The 24,003-nt window shown below is 36.5% G+C and overlaps 2 protein-coding genes across 8 annotated transcripts in view; one reads left to right on the forward strand and one right to left on the reverse strand.

Moving 5' to 3' along the window:
• The window catches only part of Ppme1 (protein phosphatase methylesterase 1), a 52,847-nt gene extending 38,528 nt beyond the window's left edge, over window positions 1-14,319 (reverse strand). The window contains exon 1 of one of the 2 annotated variants that reach the window (XM_074083294.1): window positions 14,047-14,319. In XM_074083294.1, the coding sequence (XP_073939395.1) occupies window positions 14,047-14,147 (101 nt within the window). In that variant the 5' untranslated portion in view covers window positions 14,148-14,319. The remainder of the gene's footprint in view (window positions 1-14,046) is intronic. The other variant, XM_074083297.1, reaches the window with a different exon arrangement.
• Window positions 14,320-14,538: 219 nt separating this feature from the next.
• Window positions 14,539-24,003, forward strand: part of C2cd3 (C2 domain containing 3 centriole elongation regulator) — a 139,134-nt gene continuing 129,669 nt past the window's right edge. For 3 of the 6 annotated variants that reach the window (XM_074083271.1, XM_074083263.1, XM_074083274.1), the window contains exons 1-3: window positions 14,540-14,826; window positions 17,509-17,778; window positions 21,482-21,639. In XM_074083271.1, coding sequence (XP_073939372.1) covers window positions 14,772-14,826; window positions 17,509-17,778; window positions 21,482-21,639 — 483 coding nt within the window. In that variant the 5' untranslated portion in view covers window positions 14,540-14,771. Of the gene's footprint in view, window positions 14,827-17,508; window positions 17,779-21,481; window positions 21,640-21,778; window positions 21,959-24,003 lie in introns of those variants that run through there. The other 3 variants (XM_074083246.1, XM_074083252.1, XM_074083254.1) reach the window with 3 other exon arrangements.

Here is a 24,003-nt window from a genome sequence, read left to right on the forward strand (position 1 = left end):
TGAGAATTAGGTGGCTGTAACTGTGTGAACTTATTTCAGGCTCCTCTTACTCTATTCCATTGGTCTACAAGTCTGTTTTTCTTCTGGTACCTTACTGTTTTTGTTATTATGGCTCTGTGCTGCAATTTCAAATCAGGTATTATGAACATTATACTTTATGTGTAGGATTGCTTGGCTATTTTAGGGTGTTTTGTGCTTCTATATGAATGTTAGGATTGTTTTTTTTAGTTCTGTGAAGAATGTCATTAGAATTTTGATGTGGGTTGCATTGAATCTGTAGATCACTTTTTGTAGTATAGCTATTTTCACAATATTAATTCTGCTAATCCATGAACATGAGGTCTTTCCGTCTTCTAGTATCTTCTTCAATTTATTTCTTCAATGTTTTATAATTATCATAATAGAGGTCTTTGGTTAGGTTTACTCTTAGGTATTTTTTCTTAAGGCTATTTCAAATAGAATTATTTTCCTGACTTCTTTCTCAGCATGTTCATTATTTTACATAGAAAATCTACTGATTTTTGTACATTGATTTTGCATCCTGTTACTTTGCTGAAAGTGTTTATCAGATCTAAGAATTTTCTGGTGGAGTCTTTTTTGTGGTATTGGAGTTTGAACTCAGGACTTCTTGCTTGCTAGGAAGAGTTCTAATACTTAAGCTGCAACCCACCCCTTTCTGCTTGGTTATTATTACTACTACTATTACCATAATTTTGGTGGTACTGGGGTTTGAACGCAGGGCCTCACACTTGCTAAGCAGGCTTTCCACCACTTGAGCCATGTTCCCAATCCTTTTTTGCTTTAATATTTTTCAGGTAGGGTCTTGCATTTTTGCCTGGGGCTGCCTCAGACCATGATTCTTCTACATATGCCCTCTTGCATAGCTGGGATGACAGGTGTGTACCACCATGCCACTAACCTTTCTGCAAGAGCTTGTTTCGAACTGTGATCCTTCTGATCTCCTTCTCCTGAGTAGCTAGGATTACAGGCGTGAACCACCATGACAGGCTTTTGGTGGAACCTTTAGGGTCTTTTTAAGTATAGGATCATATCATCTGCAAATAGGAATAATTTTACTTTTTCCTTTCCTATTTCTTTCTCTTGCTTTATTGCTCTAGAATTCAAGTGCCATACTGTGTAAGAGTGCAGACAGTGGAATTCCTTGTCTTGTTCCTGATTTTAGAGAAAAATCCTTTCAGTTTTTCTCCATCCAGTACAATGGTGTTGGCTTCAGGTTTTGTCAGAGACAGCACCCTTATTATGTTGAGGTATAATCCTTCTATTCCTAGTTTCTTCAAGGTTTTTATCATGAAGGGATGATGAATTTAGTGATTTTTGTCCTTGATTCTATTTATGTGGTGGATTACATTTGTTGATTTGCATATATTGAACCATCTTTGCATTCTTGAAGGAAACCAACTTAATGATGGTGTATGACCTTTTTATGTGTTGCTGAACTTGGTTTACAAGTATTCATTCAGAATTTCTGCATCTATGCTCATCAAGGAAATTGGTGTATAATTTTCAATTTCTGTTTTATAAACATGTTAAACAATTTGTAAAAACTAACCAATAGCACTAACAAAAAGGGAACAAATTAATAGTATGTTAGAAATTATTCCAAGTGATTTTAAACACAATTATTGGACTACATATCTCTGGTGAGGCATTCTTTAAGTGGAAAAAAAAAACTGGAAGGAAATTTTAAACTGTATGCAGTACTTACATTGCTGGTTGTTTTTTTAATAGTAGCACAATTTGAACATCGTATATATTTGGATAAAGAAAGTAGGTAGCAGTAGAGCACCTGCCTAGCAAGTGTGAGACCTTAAGTTCAAACTCCAGTACCTCCACAAAAAAAAAAAAAAAAAAAAGGTAAGAAAGAAGGAAAGTAAGGAGAGAAAAAAGTAGATAACTGTGTTCATGTCCAAGACTTCCACCATAAGGACAAAGAGATAATTATATAAAATCAAAGAAGTAATTTTGAGTTGGAGATGAATATAGGCTCATGATCTCATGATTCTTTTTGTCTCAACTATTGCTAGTCTGTTGCAATAAACAGCATAGTAGCAATGAGTTCCTACAGTTCTTCTAGAAGGAGAAATCTAAATACTATTTCCAGCTGCCTGCATTCTGGACAGGTAGGTTCTTCCTCCATTTTTAAAGGCATCCAGAAATACAGCAGTTTCAAATCTCTCTCAGACTTTGTCCCATTATTTTTGCCTCCCTCTTTTTTTTTAAGACACTGCAAATACTTTGGGCCCACCTAGATAATTCAGGATAATCTCTTCACTTTAAAGTCAACTAATTAGCAACTTAAGTTCTCCTTTGCCATGTAAAAAAACATATTAATTGGTTTCAGAGATTATTTAAACCTTAGTATCTATGGAGTGTTATTACTTCACCTGCCATGGGTTCGTAAGTCTTTGTATTATTTCAGAAGAAAAGCAGAGATAGTGGTTAAACTTGAACTTTTCAATATGTATGCTACAGTAGCTAGGGCAAAATTCTAAAGGATCCACTAAAATCTGTAAGAACAACTTCACTAAAGTTGTAGAATACAAGATCAATACAAGATGAAAAATCAGTTGTATTTCTACACACTTGCAGTAAACAATCCAAAAGCGAAATTAAGAAAACAATTCCATTTACAGTAGCATTGCTAAGAATAAAACACTTAGGAATAAATATAACTAAAGAAATGCAAGACTTGTACACTGAAATCTATACCACATTGCTGAGGAAATTAAAGACAAATAAAGGGAAAGACATCACATGTTCATGGACATGGAGACTTAATATTAAGATGGCAATAGTCCCCAAATTGATCTACAGATTCAAAGCAATGCCTAGGCAAATTGCAACTAGCTTCTTCACAGAAACAGACAGGTTAATCCTAGAATTTATACAGAAATCAAAGGGACCCTGAATAGTCAAAACAATTTTTTAAAGAAGAATAAAGTTAGATGCCTTACTTCCTGGCCTATGCGTACTACAAAGTTATAACAAAAGACAGCATGGTACGAACATACAGATAGATTATACATCAAATTTGAGTACAAACATAAACCCATATATTTATGGTCAAAGAATTTTTGACAAGGATGCTAAGATAATTCAACAAGCAAAAATTAATCTAGTCAAAAAGTGGTGCTGGGACACTTGGTTATCCACATAGAATAGAGCAAAGCTAGACCCATCCCTCACATCACACATGAAAATTAACTCAGAATGGATCACAGACTAACATGTAAGAGCTAAAATTATAAAACTCTTATAGGGGAAAAAAACACCAGTTTTCTTTCAGAGGGACTTAGTGCCTCTAATTCCTGATCCTTTATTGGGGCTATGAAATGGATTAGCTTGCACCTTCATTCTCCTTCAAGTTTTTAGTTTTCTCTTCTCAGCTTAGTGAGTTAATATTCTTCAACACTGCAATTCTGTCTCTATAGAGAGATAGATAGATAGATAGATAGATAGACAGAGGTATACAATCTTATCTTCCCGCCTCTTTTTCCTTTGGTTTTATTACTTGTTTCAAACTACCTTACTACAATTTAATGAGGTTTGGGGAAAGAATGGGGATGAATTCATAAATTATATCTATAGCAATCTTCTGGGGTAGATACTATTATCTATGTTTTGAAAATGAGAAAACTAGTGTCAAAGGAAGTTAAATAATTTATGAAAAACGGAAAGCAGCTGAGCTAGAATCTGACTCTCAGGGTCACCTTCTTATCATTTGCCATATTATCCTCAAAATAATACTAAGTTTTCCATTCTTGAAATCATCAAAGCTGGTAATGAACACCCAGAAATCTATAGGAAAAGGTGAAAGAGGATTTGTTCCTGCTGGAGGGGAGTAATGATTGGTAGAGGAAACTAAGAAGAAAGTCAAGGTTTAGAACTGCAATATGATGGGACAGAGCAAGAGGGCAAAATGAGAAGACTCAAGACATCTTTTAAGTTTATTTGATGTTATTCCTGGAGAGAGAACACAGGAGATCTTTTTAAAGAATTTCAATTTATTAAATACTGAAAACCTATGTGTTTGAAAATTATAGATCTTGGTCCTATTACTTTCTCATTTTAGTGAAGGTAAGAATGCCAAATCATCTCATAATTGGGCATCACAGAATGCAAAAATAGAAACTGTAATAGTTCACACAATGTCCTGCATCAGACAAAACAGGATCTTCGAGCCAGGATATCTATATAAAGTGGTTTCAAGCAAATAAATGAAACCATACCTCACTTAAAACCATTTCAGATAAGATACTTAATCCATGGGAAATTCCAACCTGCTGAGTCAGACCGCATAAAAATATACTTTGCTTAAAATGCACGGACAAACACAGACTGTTACAGCACAGGAGCTGTAATCTTATATCTTTGATAATCAAGAATTCTACCCTACATTAAGTTAGGGGCAAAATGCCTAAATTTTATTTTTACTAGTCACTCAACATGAGAACGACATAGTTACTAACTTCTTTTTTCAAAAAGCTAAAAGTAAAGAGAAAATGGTACACATCCTTTCAATAAACTAGGATTCCCTTCCTGGTTTTACTACTACACAAATAACTGGTATAAGCCTGGCTATTTTCTTAAAAAGTAGATAATACCAGCCTTACAGAATTTTGAGGGGAAAATGAAATGTTGTATGTGTGAAATCATTATTAAAACTGTAAATTTATGTACTATATTTCACCAATTCTAAAATCATAGTGTCTAAACAATGCTGTTGGTCAACGTAATGCTACTGGTCAGGTACCAGTCCTAACTCAATTCTCATTATCTGTGAATGGACACCAAAACCAGTGTCAGAATTTTTAAGATAGGTACTGACAACTTAAGAAGAAAATCTCGAGCCAAATGTGATGTGATCTTTTAACCACTAAGAACTGAATGATTGTGAGGAGGGGCAGGTATTCAATCAGATGATTTAAGCACTTGGTGTCAAAAGAAAGATAGCATTACATAACTATAAAGCCTGAATATGGGTTCATATTAAGTTTTTTTGTTTGTTTGTGGTAATGGGGTTTGAATTTGAGGCTTTGCTCTTGCAAGGCAAGCACTGTACCACTTAAGCCACGCCTCCAGCCCCCATATTTCCTTTTAAGAAACACTCCATCACTAATGTTCCTGTGCTTATTCTTGAACTGTACCTTAGAAATAATAACCTGTAGTAAGTTTCCATTTTATCACTTTATAATTTTCATAATGATTTCAAATATATACCATCTCATTTTCTCCTCAAAACTCTGTTAAGACTAGTATTACTCACATTTTAAGAAAATAAACCAGGTAAAATGGCACGCTCATGCAGTAACTGCTATTTGGGAGGCAGAGGCAGAAGGTTCACTTCAGTCCAGAAGTTTAAGACCAGCATGGGAAACACAGGGAGACCTCTTCTCAAAGAAAAGGGAAAGAAACTCAAGCTTTTATGAAGCCAGAAAAAGAATCCTAGTTTGTTATATACTGACAATTTTTCTAAAATGATCTGGGCTTACATAAAAGCACAGCCACTGAAATACCAATAATAAAAGCGAGAAAGCACACAAGGCTTTCTGATGTTTTATGAGGGCTAACTGTAGCTACTCACTCTTATAATCAACATTTGTGGCATTACTCAGTGATGAGAATTTATGTAAACAGCTATTCTGCCACAACAGAAGAAAGCAAGAAGGTCTGGTCTCAAGAGTTTAAAAACTAATGAAGTCCACATAGAAGCCTCTGATGACATGTATTTCAAACCAACAGCCATGCTAGCCCCTCCTCAGACTTACGTGCATGCCATGAGGATCTAGAATAAAAGACATGTCATAGGCAAACAGCAAATATCTTTAGGGTAATAATTTTAGACCCTCCTTCTGGTCACACTTGCTTATGTTGAACAAGCAGCAAATTTAAGTATGCCCTAAGTGGCAGGGCCTGCTATGCTTCCTGAGCAATAGGAAAATAAGCAGGCCATCTTGCTTTTCTGCGTTCTCTCTCTCTCTCTTCCCCTCAGCCCCCACCTCTCTCTGTGTATGTGTGTGTGTGTTGCTAGGAATGGAACCCAGGACCTTGAGAATGCCAGGCAAATACTCTACCACCAAGCTATACCCCAGCCTGAAAGTGCTATTCTTATTAAACACTGACCTGCATAGGGAACAGGCAAGTACAAGCCATCTATGTAATTACCAATAAGATTACAATTTCTCAATAAAGTGTGAAAAATGTTAGTATACAGATTCTCCAATTTAAAAATGGTTTTACAATCCAAAGATTTGTGAAGTAGATTGTGAATACTGAAACACATTTCTCCTAACAGTATTATGAAATACTGATAGATTCTCAGTGTAGCTTCACTCTCAAGTCTACTTAGCCAAAAATCATGATTCTTATGTGTAAGGAAAAGCTGGTTTAGTTAAAGGGATGAGAAATATTAAAACCATGCAGGTATATGTGGTAGGTACTTTATAAGCATTATTTAATTTAATCTTCACAACTGAGCTATATTTCCTTAAAATAAGAACAGAAAAGCATAAATATGAAATCATAGGGAAACGTAAATAGGGGACAAGTTCATTTTTATATACTACCAATAATCACTTTTTATGTATGTATGTACTTTTTGAAACAGCGTCTCCCTATGTAGCCCATACTGTTCTAGAGCTCATGACTGTCCTGCCTCAGCCTCCCAAGTGCAGGTATCTCAACTGTGCACCACCATACCCAGCTCAATAATCACAATTTTTAATCTCACTTCTACACGCAACAAGTCTACGTCACCTCCCTCCCATTTACTTCACTACAAATTTAGTATGGACAACTAAACTGTTGAAAAATAGTCATGTTCCACTGCATCTGAGCCTCATTCATTCATTCAACATATGTTTTTGATCTAATGTCCACTACATCTGAGCATCATTCATTCAACATGTTTTTGATTTACCATGGGTAAACCACTTTGAAAGTAAATAAAATACAAAAAGGTTTACAATTAAGTTGGGACACTTCAGGAGCACAGGACTTGAAACAGTGAAGAAAAAGGGAGGCACTATAAGGAAAATAAACTTGGCAAGTAGCAATGTACAAAAAACATTTGGGTGGGCTGGGGGGTGTAGCTCAGTGGTAGGGAACAAAAGTGGCATTTGTAAGGACTTGGATTCAATACGCATCAGCAAAAAAACTGTTTTAAATTGGATAACGACATTGCCTGAAATATGACTATACAGATCTTTTAATGCTACCCTTTAAAAGTAGACTGCTTAGCTCTGATCTCTAAACTTGGCAGCATCACTAGTGTATAGGTACCACCTCCTTGAAGTACACTTCACTCAGAAAATAAGAGATATATGTCTACCCTCAGCAGGTGACACTGACTGACCTCACAGGGACTTGGGTAGACAAAAAGCAGTACTCAGGACTCCCTCCTGAGCCCTCCTGTTCAGACTTGTTAAGATGCTCAGAAATAACAGGACAGAAGTCACCTCTTCACTAGAGCACCCATAATAATAAAAAGGAAATCAATAAATCTTCAAAGAAAATAAGAGATAAACTGGACAAGGGCAAAAAAACCTAATCCTATAAAATGATGCTACTTTGAAAATAATTGTTAATAGACATATACCCTCTTATAGTAATGGACTTCCTTTTGGAAGAAATTCATACAACAAAAATATACCATCTCTCTTCAAAGAAAACTCAGTATGATAAAAATGTTGATTGTAAGTTAATTTACAAATTTAAACTTTAAAAATTTTAAAATTAAAAATCTAAAAAATATTATCAGGATTTCTTCTGGTACTAGTTTAGTTGATTAGAAAGTTTATTTTGTAGGAATTAAACAAATAAAAGGAGCCAGAAAAAATCCTTTAAAAAATGAGGGAGACGCTACCTCCACTACCTATTAAAGCATATTAATACATCCTCTAATTCCTCTAATTAAGAGTATAGTAGTAAGTCAGGTGTAGTGGCTTATGCCTGTATCCAAGCTACTCAAGAGATTAAAGAGAATACAGGTTAAAGACCAGCCTGGGCAAGAAAGTTCTAGAGAACCCCATCTCAATCAATAAAAGCTGGGCATGGTGGTACATGCTTGTCATCCCAGCTAAGGCGGAGTCATAGATAAGAGGATTGCAATCCAGGCAAAAAAACGCTGTAACTCTACCTGAAACAACTAAAAGCAAAAAGTGCTGGGGCATGACTCAAGTAGTAGAAGCACCTGCCCCACAAAAACCAAGCCCAGAGCACACTAAAAAGAATTGAAAATAAAAATAAATGGTATTACAAAAAGTGGACAGCCTGCTGACAAACTTAAAATGCAATCTATTCTTCACTTTGCCACAAAACTAACTTCAAATGGATGTTTAAAAAAAAGTCCCACAGGTAGTGGGGGAAAAAAAAATGTTAACAATTCTTTTGTAACCTAAAAAGAAGAAAAAGCCTTGTGACCCAAAATCCAGAAGCAATACATGCTAGATAAAAGTATTAAAAGAATTAAATTTAAATTTAAAAATAAAACTTTTTACATGGCAAAAAATATCATATGGAAACTAAAATGGCAACTGAGAAAAATATTGTCAAACACTAATAGAGAGAAAATATACCTAATACATAATAAGCTTCAAAAAGCCACATGGAAAACAGTTTGGTAATTTCTTAAAAAAAAAAATTAAACAATTTAAACATCACTCAACAATTTCATTCTTAGATATCTACCTGGGACAAGTACAAATACACTTTACACATAAATCTACATGTAAATATTCTATGGCACTATATTCATAAGAGCAAAAAACTGAAAGAGTGCCAAGTACCCATCAAGTGATGAATGGGTAAATGTGCTATATACGTACATGGAATAAACTGGGTCATAAAAAGAAGTGAAGCACTGATACATGCTATGACATGGATGAATCTTGAAAATACTATGCTAAATGAGAGAAATTAGGCTAGGTGCCAGTGACTCGTGCCTGTAATCCTAGCTACTTGGAAGTCTAAAAATTAAGGGATTGAAGTTGAGGCCAGCCTGGGAAAATACTTTGTGAGACCCCCACACCCTCTTCTCCAAAATAACCAGAGAAAAATGTACTGAAGGTATGGCTCAAGCTGTAGAGCACCTGCTTTGCAAATGCAAAGCCAAGTTCAAACCCCACTCCCACCAAAAAAGAAACTAGTCACAAAAGATCACACTATATGATTTATATGAAAGATGCAGAAGAGGCAAATCCATAGAGATAGAAAGTAGATTAATGGTTCCCACAGGTTCGGAGAGGACAGAGTAACTGCTAATGGGCAGTTTCTTTATGAGTGATGAAAATGTTTTGGAATTAATGGTGATCATTGTACATCCTGATGAATATAAAAGCACTGAATTGTATGCTTTATATTAATTTGTTTCTTTTACTTATTCTGCCATATATACAGTCTTCTCATCAGCAGATTTTTTCCTTTATTTTCTCTTGGTAACCCCCTTCCCCAGTTCTTCATCTTCAGAGAACTTATTTTGACTAAGTAGGAAGTTGAGTTCTGGCTAAACTTATCTGAAGCATGTGTAGTTATTAAAAAGCTAATATTTGTGCATAAGAATATTGGTATAGTGAAAAATCTAAATTTTAGTTTAAGAAAAGGCAGCAACTAAGCTAGGCATGGTGGTACACATGTAATTCTAGCACTTCAGAGGCTGACAAAGGAGGAGCTCAAGTTCAAGGACAATCTGTACTCCATACCAAGACTTTGACTAAAAAAAAGACTGCAACTGAGATACATATCAAAAGTAATTATTATATTAATTTTTATACTGTGGGTTATGTCTGTTATGAGTCAACTTCCAGACTCTTCATTCACATTATAGTTCAGTATTTCTTTCAAAACTAAAACAATCTTTTTTTTACTTTATACATAGCTAAGACAAAAAAAAAAAAAAACCAAACAAACCTGACACTGTAATAAACTGAAAAGCTTCTATTCCATAAAGTAACAACCTTCCTTACAGTTCTCAGTGTGTAATAATCTAGAATCGTTCCTTAAGATTTATGTGTCAAGTGCTTTTCATGTATTATTCTCACAGCACTCTAAGATAAGCAAAAGCAAACTCATTTTTTAGAGATAAAAATAAAATAAAACAAAACAGACTCTAAAGAGGTTAAATGCTTTAACTAACATAAATACTCAAGTGGGGCTTCAAACTTTTATGTATGTTACCTTAAGCACCAAACTCTTCCATTCCAGATATAACAAGACAATGGACTAAAAATTTGAAGTCCTATGTTTGAATGCTGTTTCCACTACTTAGTGAATCTACGACTTTAGGCAAGTTGATGAATATTTCCTTATTCGTTAAAAGAAATTATTAGCCAGGCATGATGGTACATGCCTATAATTCCAGCACTTGTGAGGCTGAGTCAGGGGATAGAGAGATGGATAGAGAGATAAAGGCCAGCCTGGGGTACAGAGTGAGACCCTATATTAAAAAAAAAAAAAAAAAGGTGGTGGGAGGGGGGCTGGTGGAGTGGCTCAAGCCATAAAGAGTGCCTTTCTAGCAAGCCTGAGGCCCTGAGTTCAAATTCCATTGCCGCCAGAAAAAGAAGAGAAAGAACACAAAAACAAAAAGAAAATATTAAACCCACCTGACCTAGTTTAGGTCAAAGAATACAAATAGGCACTAACGTATACATGCCAATGCAAGCATTATAGAAATGTAAGAGATAATTATAGAAAAGCAGTACTGAAGATAAATCAGAAATGTGCTAAATAATGAATTGCTTTAATATTCTATAGTCTTTTCAACAGTAATGGTATGCACTAGAGTAGAGATATTCAAAGGATATTCCTCTCAAGCACACCAGGGGGGCAAAGCAAGTAGGAATCCCCAATCCAATTCATAAAAAATAGCTCCAAAAGCTTTAATAAAGAAGTTCAAACCATTATACTCGAGTCACCTTTTGGCATCTATTAATGACACCAGGACTTCAGGTCTTACAAGAGAAAGTGTTGATGGACTGAAAAGGGACTAGATTTTAGAGACTAAATCTAGACTGAATTCTAGTCCTGCTACATGCAGGTTGAGTGATTTATAATATCTGAGACTAAAATTTCTTTACCTATTAATGCAAGGAAATACCTACTTTGTAGAGTTGTAGGTAGATTAAACAAAACAGCATACCTAAAGTTGCTACTATGCTTGGTACAGAGTACTTACTTTAAAAAAAAAAAAAGGTAATTAGTATTACATTATCTAGCTATCTAGCTGTACTTTGGAATTACTAAATCTAATTTGAAAAATTAAATTATGGAAACTCAAGAAAAATGATAAACTCTGAATATGCAAATACATATAAACAAGGTTTAGTGAAAATGAAAGCAAGAGATTATGAAAAACAGTTGAAAGAGAAGGTCATGAAAGACCTGGTCTGGGGAACAAGCCCAACTTAAAAACATGTGATGGATGGGTAGTGAAAAAAGAAAGGCAGATAAGAAAAAAAGCAAGGGAATGGAAGGAGAAATAAAGAAGGATGCTTTGAAATTGGTGGAAATGAGATTTCTTAAATCAGAACTGAGGAAAAAGAAAAACTGAATCTTAGACTTTTTAAAAGAAGTAACATATGTAACTCAAATTAAGTATTCCCAGGATGACAAGTATGAATCCAAAAAAAAACCTCAGAGTCTAAGAAACCTAAGTCCAAGTCCTTAGAGCCCTGCCACTAAATTTCTAAGGATGCCTTAATATCAAGAATATTTGAGTCTCAGTTTCCACATTTATTAAGAGAAAGTATTTCCCCCTCCTTAGTTTACCTTACAGAACAAGAGTACAGAATTCTCTGAGCTTCAGGTTCCTCAACTGTATGATGTAGTAATGAAATGAGATCATTTCTAAGCTCTCTTTCAGCTTTATGATTCAAGGACGGAAGAGAATCTATGTACCAACAAGGACATAGAAAAGAAAAATAAGCCAAATTAGGACCACGTAAGATTCAACAACATCTATTCTTCTCTTCTTCATATGGTGATAGAGAAGTGTCTTTCTAAAAAATTTTCTTTTCCAGGATATGTAATTTGCCTATACCAAGAAGATTAAAGCATTAATTTAAAAACATTAAGCTCCTAACAACCATACAGTCTTCTAATCAGCAGATTTTCCTTTTACTTTTCTTTTGGTAACCCCCTTCCCCAGTTATTCAACTTCAGAGAACTTGTTTTAACTAAATAGGAAGTTGAGTTCTGGCTAAACTTACCTGAAGCATGTATAGTTATTAAAAAGCTATAAAAGTACTGGTATAGTGAAAAATCTAAATTTTGGTTTAAGAAAAGGCAGCACTAAGCCAGGCATGGTGGTACACGTGTAATTCTAGCATTTCAGTCTGAGGAAGGAGGAGCTCAAGTTCAAGGCCAATCTGTGCTCCATACCAAGACTCTGACTCAAAAAAATGGGGGAGAGCAACTGAGATACATATCAAAATTAATTATTATATTAATTTTTATACTGTAATTTTTATCTGTTGAGTCAGCTTCCAGACTCTCTTCATTCACATTATAGTCCAATATTTCTCTTTCAAAACTAAAACAATCTTTATTTTACCTCATATACAGCCTTCTACCTACTCTTTCTATTATGTGCCCATCAGCCTATTCTGCCAAAGTTTTCTCATTTTTCTACTATGTAAATAGTCAGGTCTCCACTTGGATTCTTAGTTTCCGTCCCTGTTTTTGTCACCCCTCAACCACACTGTTATAATTTACACGATTTTTTTCCTCTTCATTCCTATCATCAACTTTCACAGTGGTATATCTCCTATTTTCCTCTCCTTTTGATCAGTTTTTGGACACTTTACTACTTCATTACATAATGTATTTCTTTTCTAATCCTTTTCCCAGGAATCTATCTACCAATCCATGTTTAGAACCCCAACTACAGTAACATCCCTTTTCTCTTTACAATCAGTAGTCCCCAGGATCCTGTTTGATACTACCAATATTCCTCAAAACCCAATGTTTATTCAATTCTGTTTTCCAGCAACTACTACTTCCATGCTCAATTCATCATGATTCTCCTACACCCAACTGTCCCCTACCCTGGCACAAGCCATTCAATGACCTAAAATCCCAAAGCTTACCTCTTCAACACAACTCTTTTCTCTTTCCAACCACCTATTTTCCATGTTTACAGAAAATGGCGAGTTCCAACGCTTCTCTAATTCTGAATCTTAGATCAACACACAGCTTCCTTCAACCCTATTAGCCTGGCAAAAAACAATTGCCCAAACCTTCCTCTTTAAGCTTTCCAGATCACCTTACCTCTGCAGTGCTTCCCATTCACCAAACTCTGTTTCTAGTCAATCTCTAGAGCCCATGACCCCTCCCTAAACTCACCCATCTCCTTCATCACACCTCCCTTATCCCTCTCACCTTCTTAGCACATTCCTACTATCCCTAAGTCTTCCTGAATGTTTCCCTAGGTCTATTCCCCTTACTCTCAGTTCTCCTTTGTAAGAGACCTAATCTGCTAGACCCCTTCACTCATTGAATATGCCTCTCACACGTCTGGGAACTCACTCTCTCTAGAACCTTCGCTCCCTAGTTGTCTCCTTCTCCATCCCTGCCTCAGGTGTTCTCTACTCCCCTTGGCCTTTCTAATATTCAATTCTTGCAGTCTTCTACTCCTGCTAAACCTTTCCTTCCATCCTCCCCCATCTCTCAACTTTTCTATCATTCCCCAATTCCCTCAACCGTCCCTGGCAGATTTCTCCCACCTTTACCAGTGTTCCTCTCTTTCCTCTAACCTCCTCCACCCCTTCTCCAAGAGTTGCCTCCCTCATCCCTTAAATTATCCTTTGGCTCCCCCAATCTTTTCCTTCTTTCCTTCTCCCTTCAACAGTGTTACCTGTTCTTCCAATTTCTAGTCTCCGAACCTGCCTTCTCCTTCATCTAAACATCGTCAGGCCGCCACCAACATTTCCTCCTATTCTCAGCGTCCCTTCCCGTGCCTCTCGGAACGCCCAAGCACCATTCTCCAATGGCTGGGGCCTGGCCTCTAGGGAGAAGGTACGAGTCACGTACCCCATTCGCATCTTGGCTCCGCTCTGACTGCCCCCGCTGCCGGGCAGAGGAGGGCGAGAGGGCAGGCGGCCGAGGTGCATGCTCTTCTCCAGGGCCGACATCAAGGGGAGGCCACACGACGCCAAAGAGTTGCCGAAGCTTCTTCCCACGCTAAATGCGGCCCAACCGGTCACAGCTCACTCCCCTAACAACAACCAGCCGCCTCTGGACAGCACCCAGCTACGGGCAGCACCGCCTACCGCCCACCGGCTCCATAAACTCCACCCCCTCGCCTCGGCGCTTCCACCGGAAGTACGCAACAACCCTCGCACAAAGGAAGCTGGGTAACGAAGTCTGCGAACCCTTCAGACCTCTAGTGCAGAACGCGACGACTCTCGCCAAAAGGAGGAGCGCTGATGAAGGCAAGGCACGCTGGGCAATGGAGTCCTCAAAGGGCGTATCCCTCTGCGCTTGCGCATCTGCAGCCACCCCTGTTCAACCCCGCAGAGGTAGTGTAGTAAAGCATCCTGGGTGTTGTAGTTTTATGGCGGGAAGGCGTCTTGGCGCCTTTCCTTCACACTGTTTTCGGGAGACTGTTGAAAGAAGAGCCGTTTCTTCCTGCTTCCCAAGCTGCCCAGCGGCGCCGGTTGCCCGGGAACGCCGGCGCCATGGGAAGGGATGGCGGGAGGATACGGCTTTGGTGCTGAGAGCGAAGTTGAGTTGGTGAAGAAGATCTGAGGCTCGTCATGAAACAACGAAAAGGCCAGGGGCCTGGGGGCGGCCGTGGGCGCAAGAAGAGAGGTAAAGTGAGCTGTCAAAGGTTGAGGAAAGCTTAATCCGGAAGGAGGACGTAAGGAATGCTAGGGAAACGCCACCTAAAGAAAACAAATAAAAAAAGAGGAAAGAGAGAATAACCAGGGCACCATACGGTTAAAAGGACCCTCTAATGAGTGGAAAGGGAATAGCGCCTGGGATTGGAGGCCAAAAGGGGGCGATAAGTGAGCAGGATGAGGGTTAAATGGTACTGGAGAAGAACAAAAAATTCTGATTGTTTCTGATAGCAGAGATAAATATAATCGTGTGCGTGTGTAGCTTTGGAGGTCCCCAGGGTCTGGATGAAACATGTTGGAGAGGGTATATTAATGACCTAATGTGCAATGATCACGTTTTGTATATTACTAAGTCCCATGTTAGTTGAATGAAGGATGAAGCAGTTAATCACCAAACTTAAAGGGCTATAAGCTGGAGTTGGGAAAGCGGGAGTATAGAGGGAATAAGTGTGTAGTAACAATATGTGGTAGGATTTGGAGTAGGGGTATAGGCATGAGAATCAGCTAAAGGACCTGAGATAATAAAAAGTGTGTAGCACAAGGGAGGTGTGAGGATAGGTAAGACACCTAAAAAATTAGCTAGCATTTGTTGCCCTTAACGCAGAGAAACTAAAGCAGATACCTTAAAAGCAACTGAGGCCAATAGGAGAAGGGGACCAGGAACTAGAGAAAAGGTTAGATCAAGAATTAACTTAGAAGGTAACACCCACGCACAGGAAATGAATGTGAATCAACTCCCTGTATAGCTATCCTTATCTCAACCAGCAAAAACCCTTGTTCCTTCCTATTATTGCTTATACTCTCTCTTCAACAAAATTAGAGATAAGGGCAAAATAGTTTCTGCTGGGTATTGAGGGGGTGGGGGGGAGGGAGGGGGTGGAGTGGGTGGTAAGGGAGGGGGTGGGGGCAGGGGGGAGAAATGACCCAAGCATTGTATGCACATATGAATAATAAAACAATAAAAAAAAAAAAGTGTGTAGCAAGTGGACGCCTCAGACTTGTAACCTAAGGAGAAACAAGCTTGCCAAAGGAGTAGGAAGTATTAGCTGCATGGAGAACAGTCACACCAGGAACTCAGTCATACCATAAAACTGGAAATTGGATCTCGCCCTCCATGGGGGAGGGGAGAGAAACATTGGATGGCCTTGCCTTTTTACATAATAATCAGTTGTGAGGATAGAGGTATTGGGAATAGTGATAGTACATTAGGCCGCTGGGTTGAGAACTGAAGCAATAGTCTGGAAATGAATCTTGTCCAAGTCTTTTAAAGATCACTAGGAAAAAAAAAAAAAAAAAGATCACTAGGGCAGTTTTGAGGCATTACCTTTCCAACCAGAAATGATAGAAGGTTCTGAGAACAAAGCATGGAAGTGACCAATGCTGGCAATCCCTGTGTGAAATCAAGCATTATTAGGTTGATAGGAAGAAAGTCAAAATAGAAATAATGTAACACTAGTATACAAAAGAATGTCCTTGCCATACCACGTGCATATGCAGGACATTCCTGTACACACCTTTTTTACATTGAAACTAATTATTCATGAAGATTATAGTGGGTCTTCACTATAGAGGACAGAGACGGTGTTTCCTTTAGATGTTCAAAGAATTTTATAAATTCCTGCACTGATAGATTCCAGTATATTTTCTTCTTATGAGACATGGCCACTCCTCAAGGAAAGATGTATATAATATAGAAATGTTTTTGTTTGTTTGTTTTTTGAGACAGGATCTTGTTATGTGTAGCCCATACTGACCTTAAATTCAATATCCTCCTGCCCCAGCCTCTCAAGTACAGGGCAGGAATGGTTTTGGGTTTTTTGGTTTTTTGTTTTGTTTTGTACTAAGATTTGAACTCAGGGCTTTCAGTTTGCTAGACAGGCACTTTACCACTTTAGCCACACTGCCAGCCCTAGGAATTTTTTTTTTAAGTCTCCTCTAAGTTGTAGAAAAGGCACTGAGTGAAAAGAAGACAAGGGTTATGATTAGTTGCCTCATTACATTTTGATTTCTCATATTTCTGAAAACCATTAAGTATTAAAGATAATAAATGAATATTTAGGCAAAATTTAAAGATGTTAGATTGACATCATCCTCATTGACTTTATAATCTTGGTGATATAGATTAAATCAGTTGTATGTCAAGTGAAGGGAGTTACTGTTTTATGTTTAATGATGGTTTTAAAGTAAGAGTTAGGTAAAGATAACATCTTTAAGACAATGGACGTTGCAATAATCAAAACAACAGTACTTAAAGGAAAATTTTCAACTACTGAGCTTTTAAAAACCAATCTGTTCAATCATTATATTTGTATTTTTCAAATAGGAACGTATCTTAAAAATTAAAAGTTTACATTATCCTTTTTGTTTTAACGTAAAAATTAAAGAAAAGTTAGTGTTAGCATGTCTTACTAAGCATATTCCTGACTTGGAATAACCTGGATCAAACCTGAATACTATTTAGTTATCAGGGTGGCATATGCTACCAGGTAGGTTATTCTGTGGTCTGATTTGCTAGTTACTTCTCATGTACTAGAATAGAGAAAATAAGCCTCTCTATATAGAGAATAAAGTATTTTGTTTTTATTCAAAATGCAAATTATGTTTTCTGTATTTAGTCTAGATTTTGACTTGGTGTCCTGGGATTCCTCCACAGGTTTGAGTGACATTTCACCATCTACAAGCCTCCCACCTCTGGTTGAAGGCCAATTACGCTGCTTTCTAAAACTTACTATTAATAAAGTCATATGGAAGATTGCAAAGCCTCCAACTTGTGTACTTGTCCGAGTAAGATGGTGGGGAGAAACCACAGCTGGAACACTCTTTTGTCCCAGGGATGCATTGCAGACTGAACCAAAATCTGTGAGAACAACTACACGCTATGCTATTCGCTGTGGTCCAAAGCAGTTCACCTCTTATCTAACAGGTATGTTTTTGTTTTCTCATTTTAACTGCAGACCTAAGGTGGAACATGGGCTTATGTCATCAGCAATAGGTGTTATTATGTACCTAATATCTCTGAGCATTAATTAATTGGGATGTCAAAGAGGCTTTATAATAGCCACCATTTATTTGATGCTAGTAGTTAATGTGTACTTTAATCTTTACAAAACTTACTCTATTAGGCATTTTCTGTTTTACAGACAATGAAATATGTTCAGAAAGATGAAATGAATACTCTCTAAGGTCACATAGTTGATAAATGGCAGAAGTAGAATTTGAACCCACTTCTGTCTGACAACAAAACTTAGGCTTCTTAGTCCCAGCTACTTGGGTGGCTCAGGCAGGAGGATTGCTTGACCCAGGAATTTGCGGCTTGCATATGCAATATATTGAGAACCATCTCAAAAAAAGAGAGAGAGAGAGAACTCCTGGTCTTTTTTTTTCACTATATCATACTACTTCTTTAGGTAATAACTATAGTCTCCACTCTGGAACTTACATTATATTTGAGGAAAAAGGATATATGTAAAACTAACTCATAGTACAAGATAATGTATACTAAATGTCAAATGAGTGCTTCAATGAATTAATATGACAGGTTTTCAGAGAAAGAAAAAATACCTCTATAGTGAGCCAGAAGGCAAGATGTCTTCAATTTTTTTTACTAATAAAAAATTATATTTACTTAGAAGTATTCAGAATGACAACAAAACAGCCTCTACTTTTTGTTATTTTTTTTGCAATTTTTACAGACTCTGTATTCAGTTAATAGAATATTTTATATAAGCAACATCAGAAACAATTGAAGAAGACAAACTACTGTTCCCATATAAAATTAACTTTTTCTGTGCACCACCAAGAACCTACTTTAAATTTCCATGCTAATTCACAATCCCCATACTGTACCAGTTAAGAATAGGGGCACTAGGACAGGGTTGTCTAAAGACACATTTGGGAATGTGTTAACTGTACATAAAAAACATAATACAGTTTAAAAACATCTTACAGCCTTACATTTCAATTTTTTTTTTCTTTAAAAGGAGTTGTATAAGTCAGGCACCAGTGGCTCATACCTATAATCCTAGCTACTTGGGAGGCTGAGATTGGGAGGATCAAGGTTTGAGGCCAGCCCAGACAAATAGTTCTGAGACCCCATCTCCGAAAGATAACCAGCGCAAAATGGACTGCAGGTGTGGCTGAAGCCAAAGAGTGCCTGCTTTGCAAGCATAAAGGCCTGAGTTCAAACCCCAGACCCAGCAAAAAAAAGTGAGTTGTGTACATGCAGGTTAATAGACAGAAAAAAAATTGTGCTAGAACCAACTTACTCATCACATCTTCATCTTCATCCTCTTCTTCTTTGTCTTGCTTTTTTTTGGCCTTACCAACTCCCTTTTTTGCTGCATTGGGTTTTTCTTTAATTCTGCAGGCAGCAATATCCTTTTCATATTTTCACGTCAACTTAGCTGCCTTCTTTTCATAAGACTGCTTGTTGTCTGCAGCAGTGTTGTTCCACATCTCTCCCAATTTTTTTGCAACACCACCAATGCGTAGGCCAGTATGCTTTTTGATTTAGGAGGTAGGAAGGGTGATTCTCAAAAAACAAAAAGAAGAAGGCTAAAGGAGGCCTCATGGATGCGTTGGGACCCTCAAACTTCTTTTTGTTTCCCCTTTAGGAAGGAGATTTATTTTCATACAAAATCTTTACATTTTAAATCTTTAAAATTTTTTGTTTAAGGAAAGTGAAAATAAACTAGAAGAATTAAGATGAAGCCTCTGGGAATTAGTAGAATGCATGCTGTGAAGCCCTGTACATTTGCAGCGGCTTTAGCCTCATTTTCTAGGTGATGGACTCAAAGTTCAGAGAATTAAAAGTGCTAAGGTCACCCTAACACTAGCCCTAATTTCATGGAGGCTCTTGACTCCAAGATCATTAATATTTCTATTCTATGCCATCTCAAAAAATAGAGGAACGGTAGGATTCTGACATACACCTTCGTACATCTTTCCTCACTTAGCCTTTATTCCTTTGCAAGAAATAGTGGCCATGAAAATGTTTGGAACATGGAAAGTTTAGAGTAGAAACTGAAAACACCTCACTTGATTTTTGCCTCAAATAAGATCTCAGTAGGAAAATGAAAGACAATGGCGCAGAAGTAATGCTAGACAATGGGGGTTCTAATTCCACAGCAAAAGTAAAGGATAAAGGTCAGAAGTCTATTAGTAATTAACCATTTTCTCCCAGAAGCAATGAATAATGAAGCAGTGTAGTGTGGTAAACTTTATAACTGGACAGAACTGTTTTAGCTCAGTTTTATGCTTTAAATCTCAGTGAACTTAGGGATGTTATGTGACCTCTCTGAGCTTGTTTTATCCCCAACTAGAGTCAGAAACACCTACATCATAAAATTATAAAGAAAATTAAAGAGACATGGAAGAACCTGTCTGTTAGTAAATAGCCAACAAATGTTGGTACATTTCCTTTATTCCACGTGTGAATATAATTTTTCAGTCAGAAAACACTTTTGCATCTCATATGATTTTATTTTAGATAACTACCATGAATAAGTAAGAAAGGGACTGTGATATGTTAAGTAATTTGCTTCGATCATGTAACAGCCATTCAGCAAGTACTATGTGGGAGGACATTTTCCTGTGTGATCTCTATGCAGCACCCCTGATTCCCACACAGCAGTGATGTAGGTGGTATGATGCCTATTTTACAGGCAGTTGTGACTTACCTAGAAATAGCTTGTGACTACTAGAGCCAGGACACAGCCACATGTCTTCTCATTTTATAAGTCCTTTCATTGCAGTGTTGAACAAATAGTGATAATGAACCATTCTCTCAACTTTGGTGAGGAAAAACTTCAGAAGTAATACTGTCTTGAAATGATCTTAGATACCATTTCATACATTGTATTTCTTTTTCTATGAATTATGATCATGAAGATATTAATTCTAAGTGATTAAATGAAGAATATACGTAACACATTTATTTCCATTCCTCTTAGGTCCAAGTATTCTCAGTAGATCAATGCTCCAGATACAACCCAGGAGTAAGCAATTGAATACTTCTGGGAGCCAGGGAGCAACCTTGTAGCTATGAAGAGCACCCTTTGTCTAATTCAAAACTAGAAATAGTGAAAATGAAATAACTGAGATTTGTTCTTTTATAATTCAGGAGTTTGAACTCAGGGCCTCGCACTTTTTAGGCTCTTGAGCCACTTTGCCAGCCTTGTTCTTTGTGTTAGGTATTTTCAAGATAGTGTCTCATAAACTGCTTTGCCTAGACAAGCTTCAAAACTAGATCCTCCTGATTTCTGCTTCCTGAGTAGATAGGATTACAGGTGTGAGCCACTGGCACCAGGCCTCAGTTCTCTTTCAAAATATTTTTCTTTATCAAATACTTGATATGCTAAATATTTTATTCAGTACAATTTTATTTTTTTCTTTAGTGCAAGGTATTTTTCATTCTTCTTTAAAACTTTATTGTTATTTTGGTCTTGGGCTCATGCTCCCCACTTTCCTCGCCCCCAGAATGATATGGTAAGTGCCTGGTTTATTTGAAACTAAAGTAATTTTTTTCAAAATAAAAACGTTCATTGTATACCCCTCTGCTCACTTCCAAAAAATAAAATTAAACTAAATAAAAAATATCTGAGTACATTATAATTGTTTCTCATTAGATATGGCTGTATTGGTACTGGAAGTAATCACCAAACTTGATCATCTTCCAATTGGTAAAGTTCAGATCAGTGGACTAGCTCAGCTTTCTCCAACCCATCAAATCAATGGACTTTTTACCATTGTTTCACCAACATCAAAGAAACTTGGAGAACTTCAGGTAAAAATATTTTAATTCTGTTCTGCATGGACTAAAACTTTTTTGACAGAAATAGTTGAGTCTTGTGGAATGGGTGGGTACATGATTCCCATAAATCATACTAATTCCCACCTCATGCCTATGCTTATGTTTTATCTAGATACTGCAACCTGCATGTGTTTCCAACTTATCCAGATCCACTTAGTGCTCTACTGCTTACTCGAGGTCCAAGAGTCCTTCACACCACCTACTGCACTCATTGTTCTCTGCACTCTTTTAAGTTTCTAAAAGCATTATTTACCTCATCATTGCTTTCTTATAGTCTCCAAATTGTTTCTTGGTAGGATCCCTTTAATTCTCTCTCTTTTAGAGTCTGAGAGGCAAGACTGTTTCTTTGCTTTTCTCCAGCTCCTAATGTAGTACCAAGCAACAATTTCTTGTTTGACTCATGCAAGTGGGGTCCTTCATATATTCACTTATTGATTCTGCTTATGTTTTTTGATAGTGCCAGTAACTTAGAATGTAGAGGAAAAAGCTGAACTCTCATTTAGTTTTCCAAAATCCACTGTGACATATAATATGCTACAGATATGCATAGGATGCTGGAAAAAACATTGAAAGGTCATTTTCCTGAGGGTACTTTTTGGGAGAATATCCTAGAAAACTCTGAATATTCAGACACCTTAAAAATTTGGGGGGGTTATACCTTGTTAAATGTGTTTTTAAATTTACATAAAAATTAAATAGATAAGGAAGAAGATAAGGAAAGAGCATCTAACATCAGATGTAAGAATTATCACAAGGCTAAGCATGGTGGTACACGTCTGTAATCCTAGTTTCTCAGGAGACAGAAGCATGAGGATGGTGAATTAGAGCCTAGCCTAAGCAAAGTTAGCAAGATCATATTTCAAAAAAATTTAAAAGACATGACTCAAGTGGTAGAACACTTGCCTAGCATGTGTAAGGCCCTGGATTCAATCCCTGGACTATAAAAAAAAAAGATATCATAAAACCACAAGTATATAATTTTGTCAGTAGAAAAGAATAGAGTCCAAAATAGATCCTGGTGGAAAAACTTAACATTTTGTAATTATGCTCATATTTTTATTGACAATATATTAAATTTTAAAAATAGTGGTACCTTATGTTAATAACTTTACAGTGAAGTGAGTATGCTTTACTCATGCTCTTCTGATCATGGTATAAATTTGCATCAAGCCTAAGGATGTAGGCATTATATTTCAATAGCCATAAAAATTATTTACCTCAACAAATACACCTTGGCAACTTAAAGTACTATAAAAAGAAGAGGAAGCTATATATATAGAATTAGTTATGGAAATACATTTTTAATATTAGAAAAATGAAGTTCATTCTATTGAATGAACTTATTCAATAGAATTATTGTAGCCTTGAAATATTCTATATCTACAAAAGGAAAAATTACATAGTTACAGTTGTATAATAGCATGAAAAATGATTTTGTATTGATGACAAAGGAAAATTATGTATCATATGCATATGATTGATGACTGGGGAAAAATAAGACAAAATGAAACAAGAATATAGGATTTTTTTTTAGAATTTATAGTAAATATTTATGACTTTTAAGACATCAGTAAAATGATATATCAGAGTCTGTGACAAAACTATAATGTGTTGTTTCTACTACAATAATGCATTGACAAAAACACATAGAGATACTTGTCTTATGTATATTGAATCTGTTGATAAAGAACTTCAAAAATTGAAGTGAACCTGTTCTAGTAATATTTAGTTACAAAATAGATTAGCTATGAATAAAAGACAAAGTACATAACTTAGTAACAAAAAATATTACTAAAATGATTGTAAAAATGTATCACATACTTCCTATCAACTGGAAAGACACTACAATAGACCTATGATAGGATTTGATTCTACTAGCACATATCATACACAGTAGATAGAGGTTAAAAAAAAATGTTTCCTTGTTACTAAAAAGAATGTCAAGTACGTATGTGGAGTTATCATTAGTAATAATGGGGAGTTTTATAGAAAATTACAGTGTTGTCCAACAAAAACTCAAATATATATCCTTTACTATGAAATTAGGTATATTCTGGAAAACCTGATAGAAACAAAAAATTTGGAATATAGGATTTACTTGGGTTTTTTTTTCCTATTTTTAAGTTAAGATATAATTCACATACTACACAATTCACCCTTTTAAAGTATAAAATTCAATGCAGTATTTTTTAGTATATTCACAATGTTATACAACTATCACTACTTTCTAATTCCAGAACATTTTATCATGCCAAAAAACAACACTGTACCCATGAACAGCCTCTCTCTCCTTTCCTCATTCCCCAAGGTCTGGCCACAACAAATCTTTCTGTCCCT

Source organism: Castor canadensis, chromosome 1 (genome assembly GCF_047511655.1).
Source record: "Castor canadensis chromosome 1, mCasCan1.hap1v2, whole genome shotgun sequence".
Lineage (NCBI taxonomy): Eukaryota > Metazoa > Chordata > Mammalia > Rodentia > Castoridae > Castor > Castor canadensis.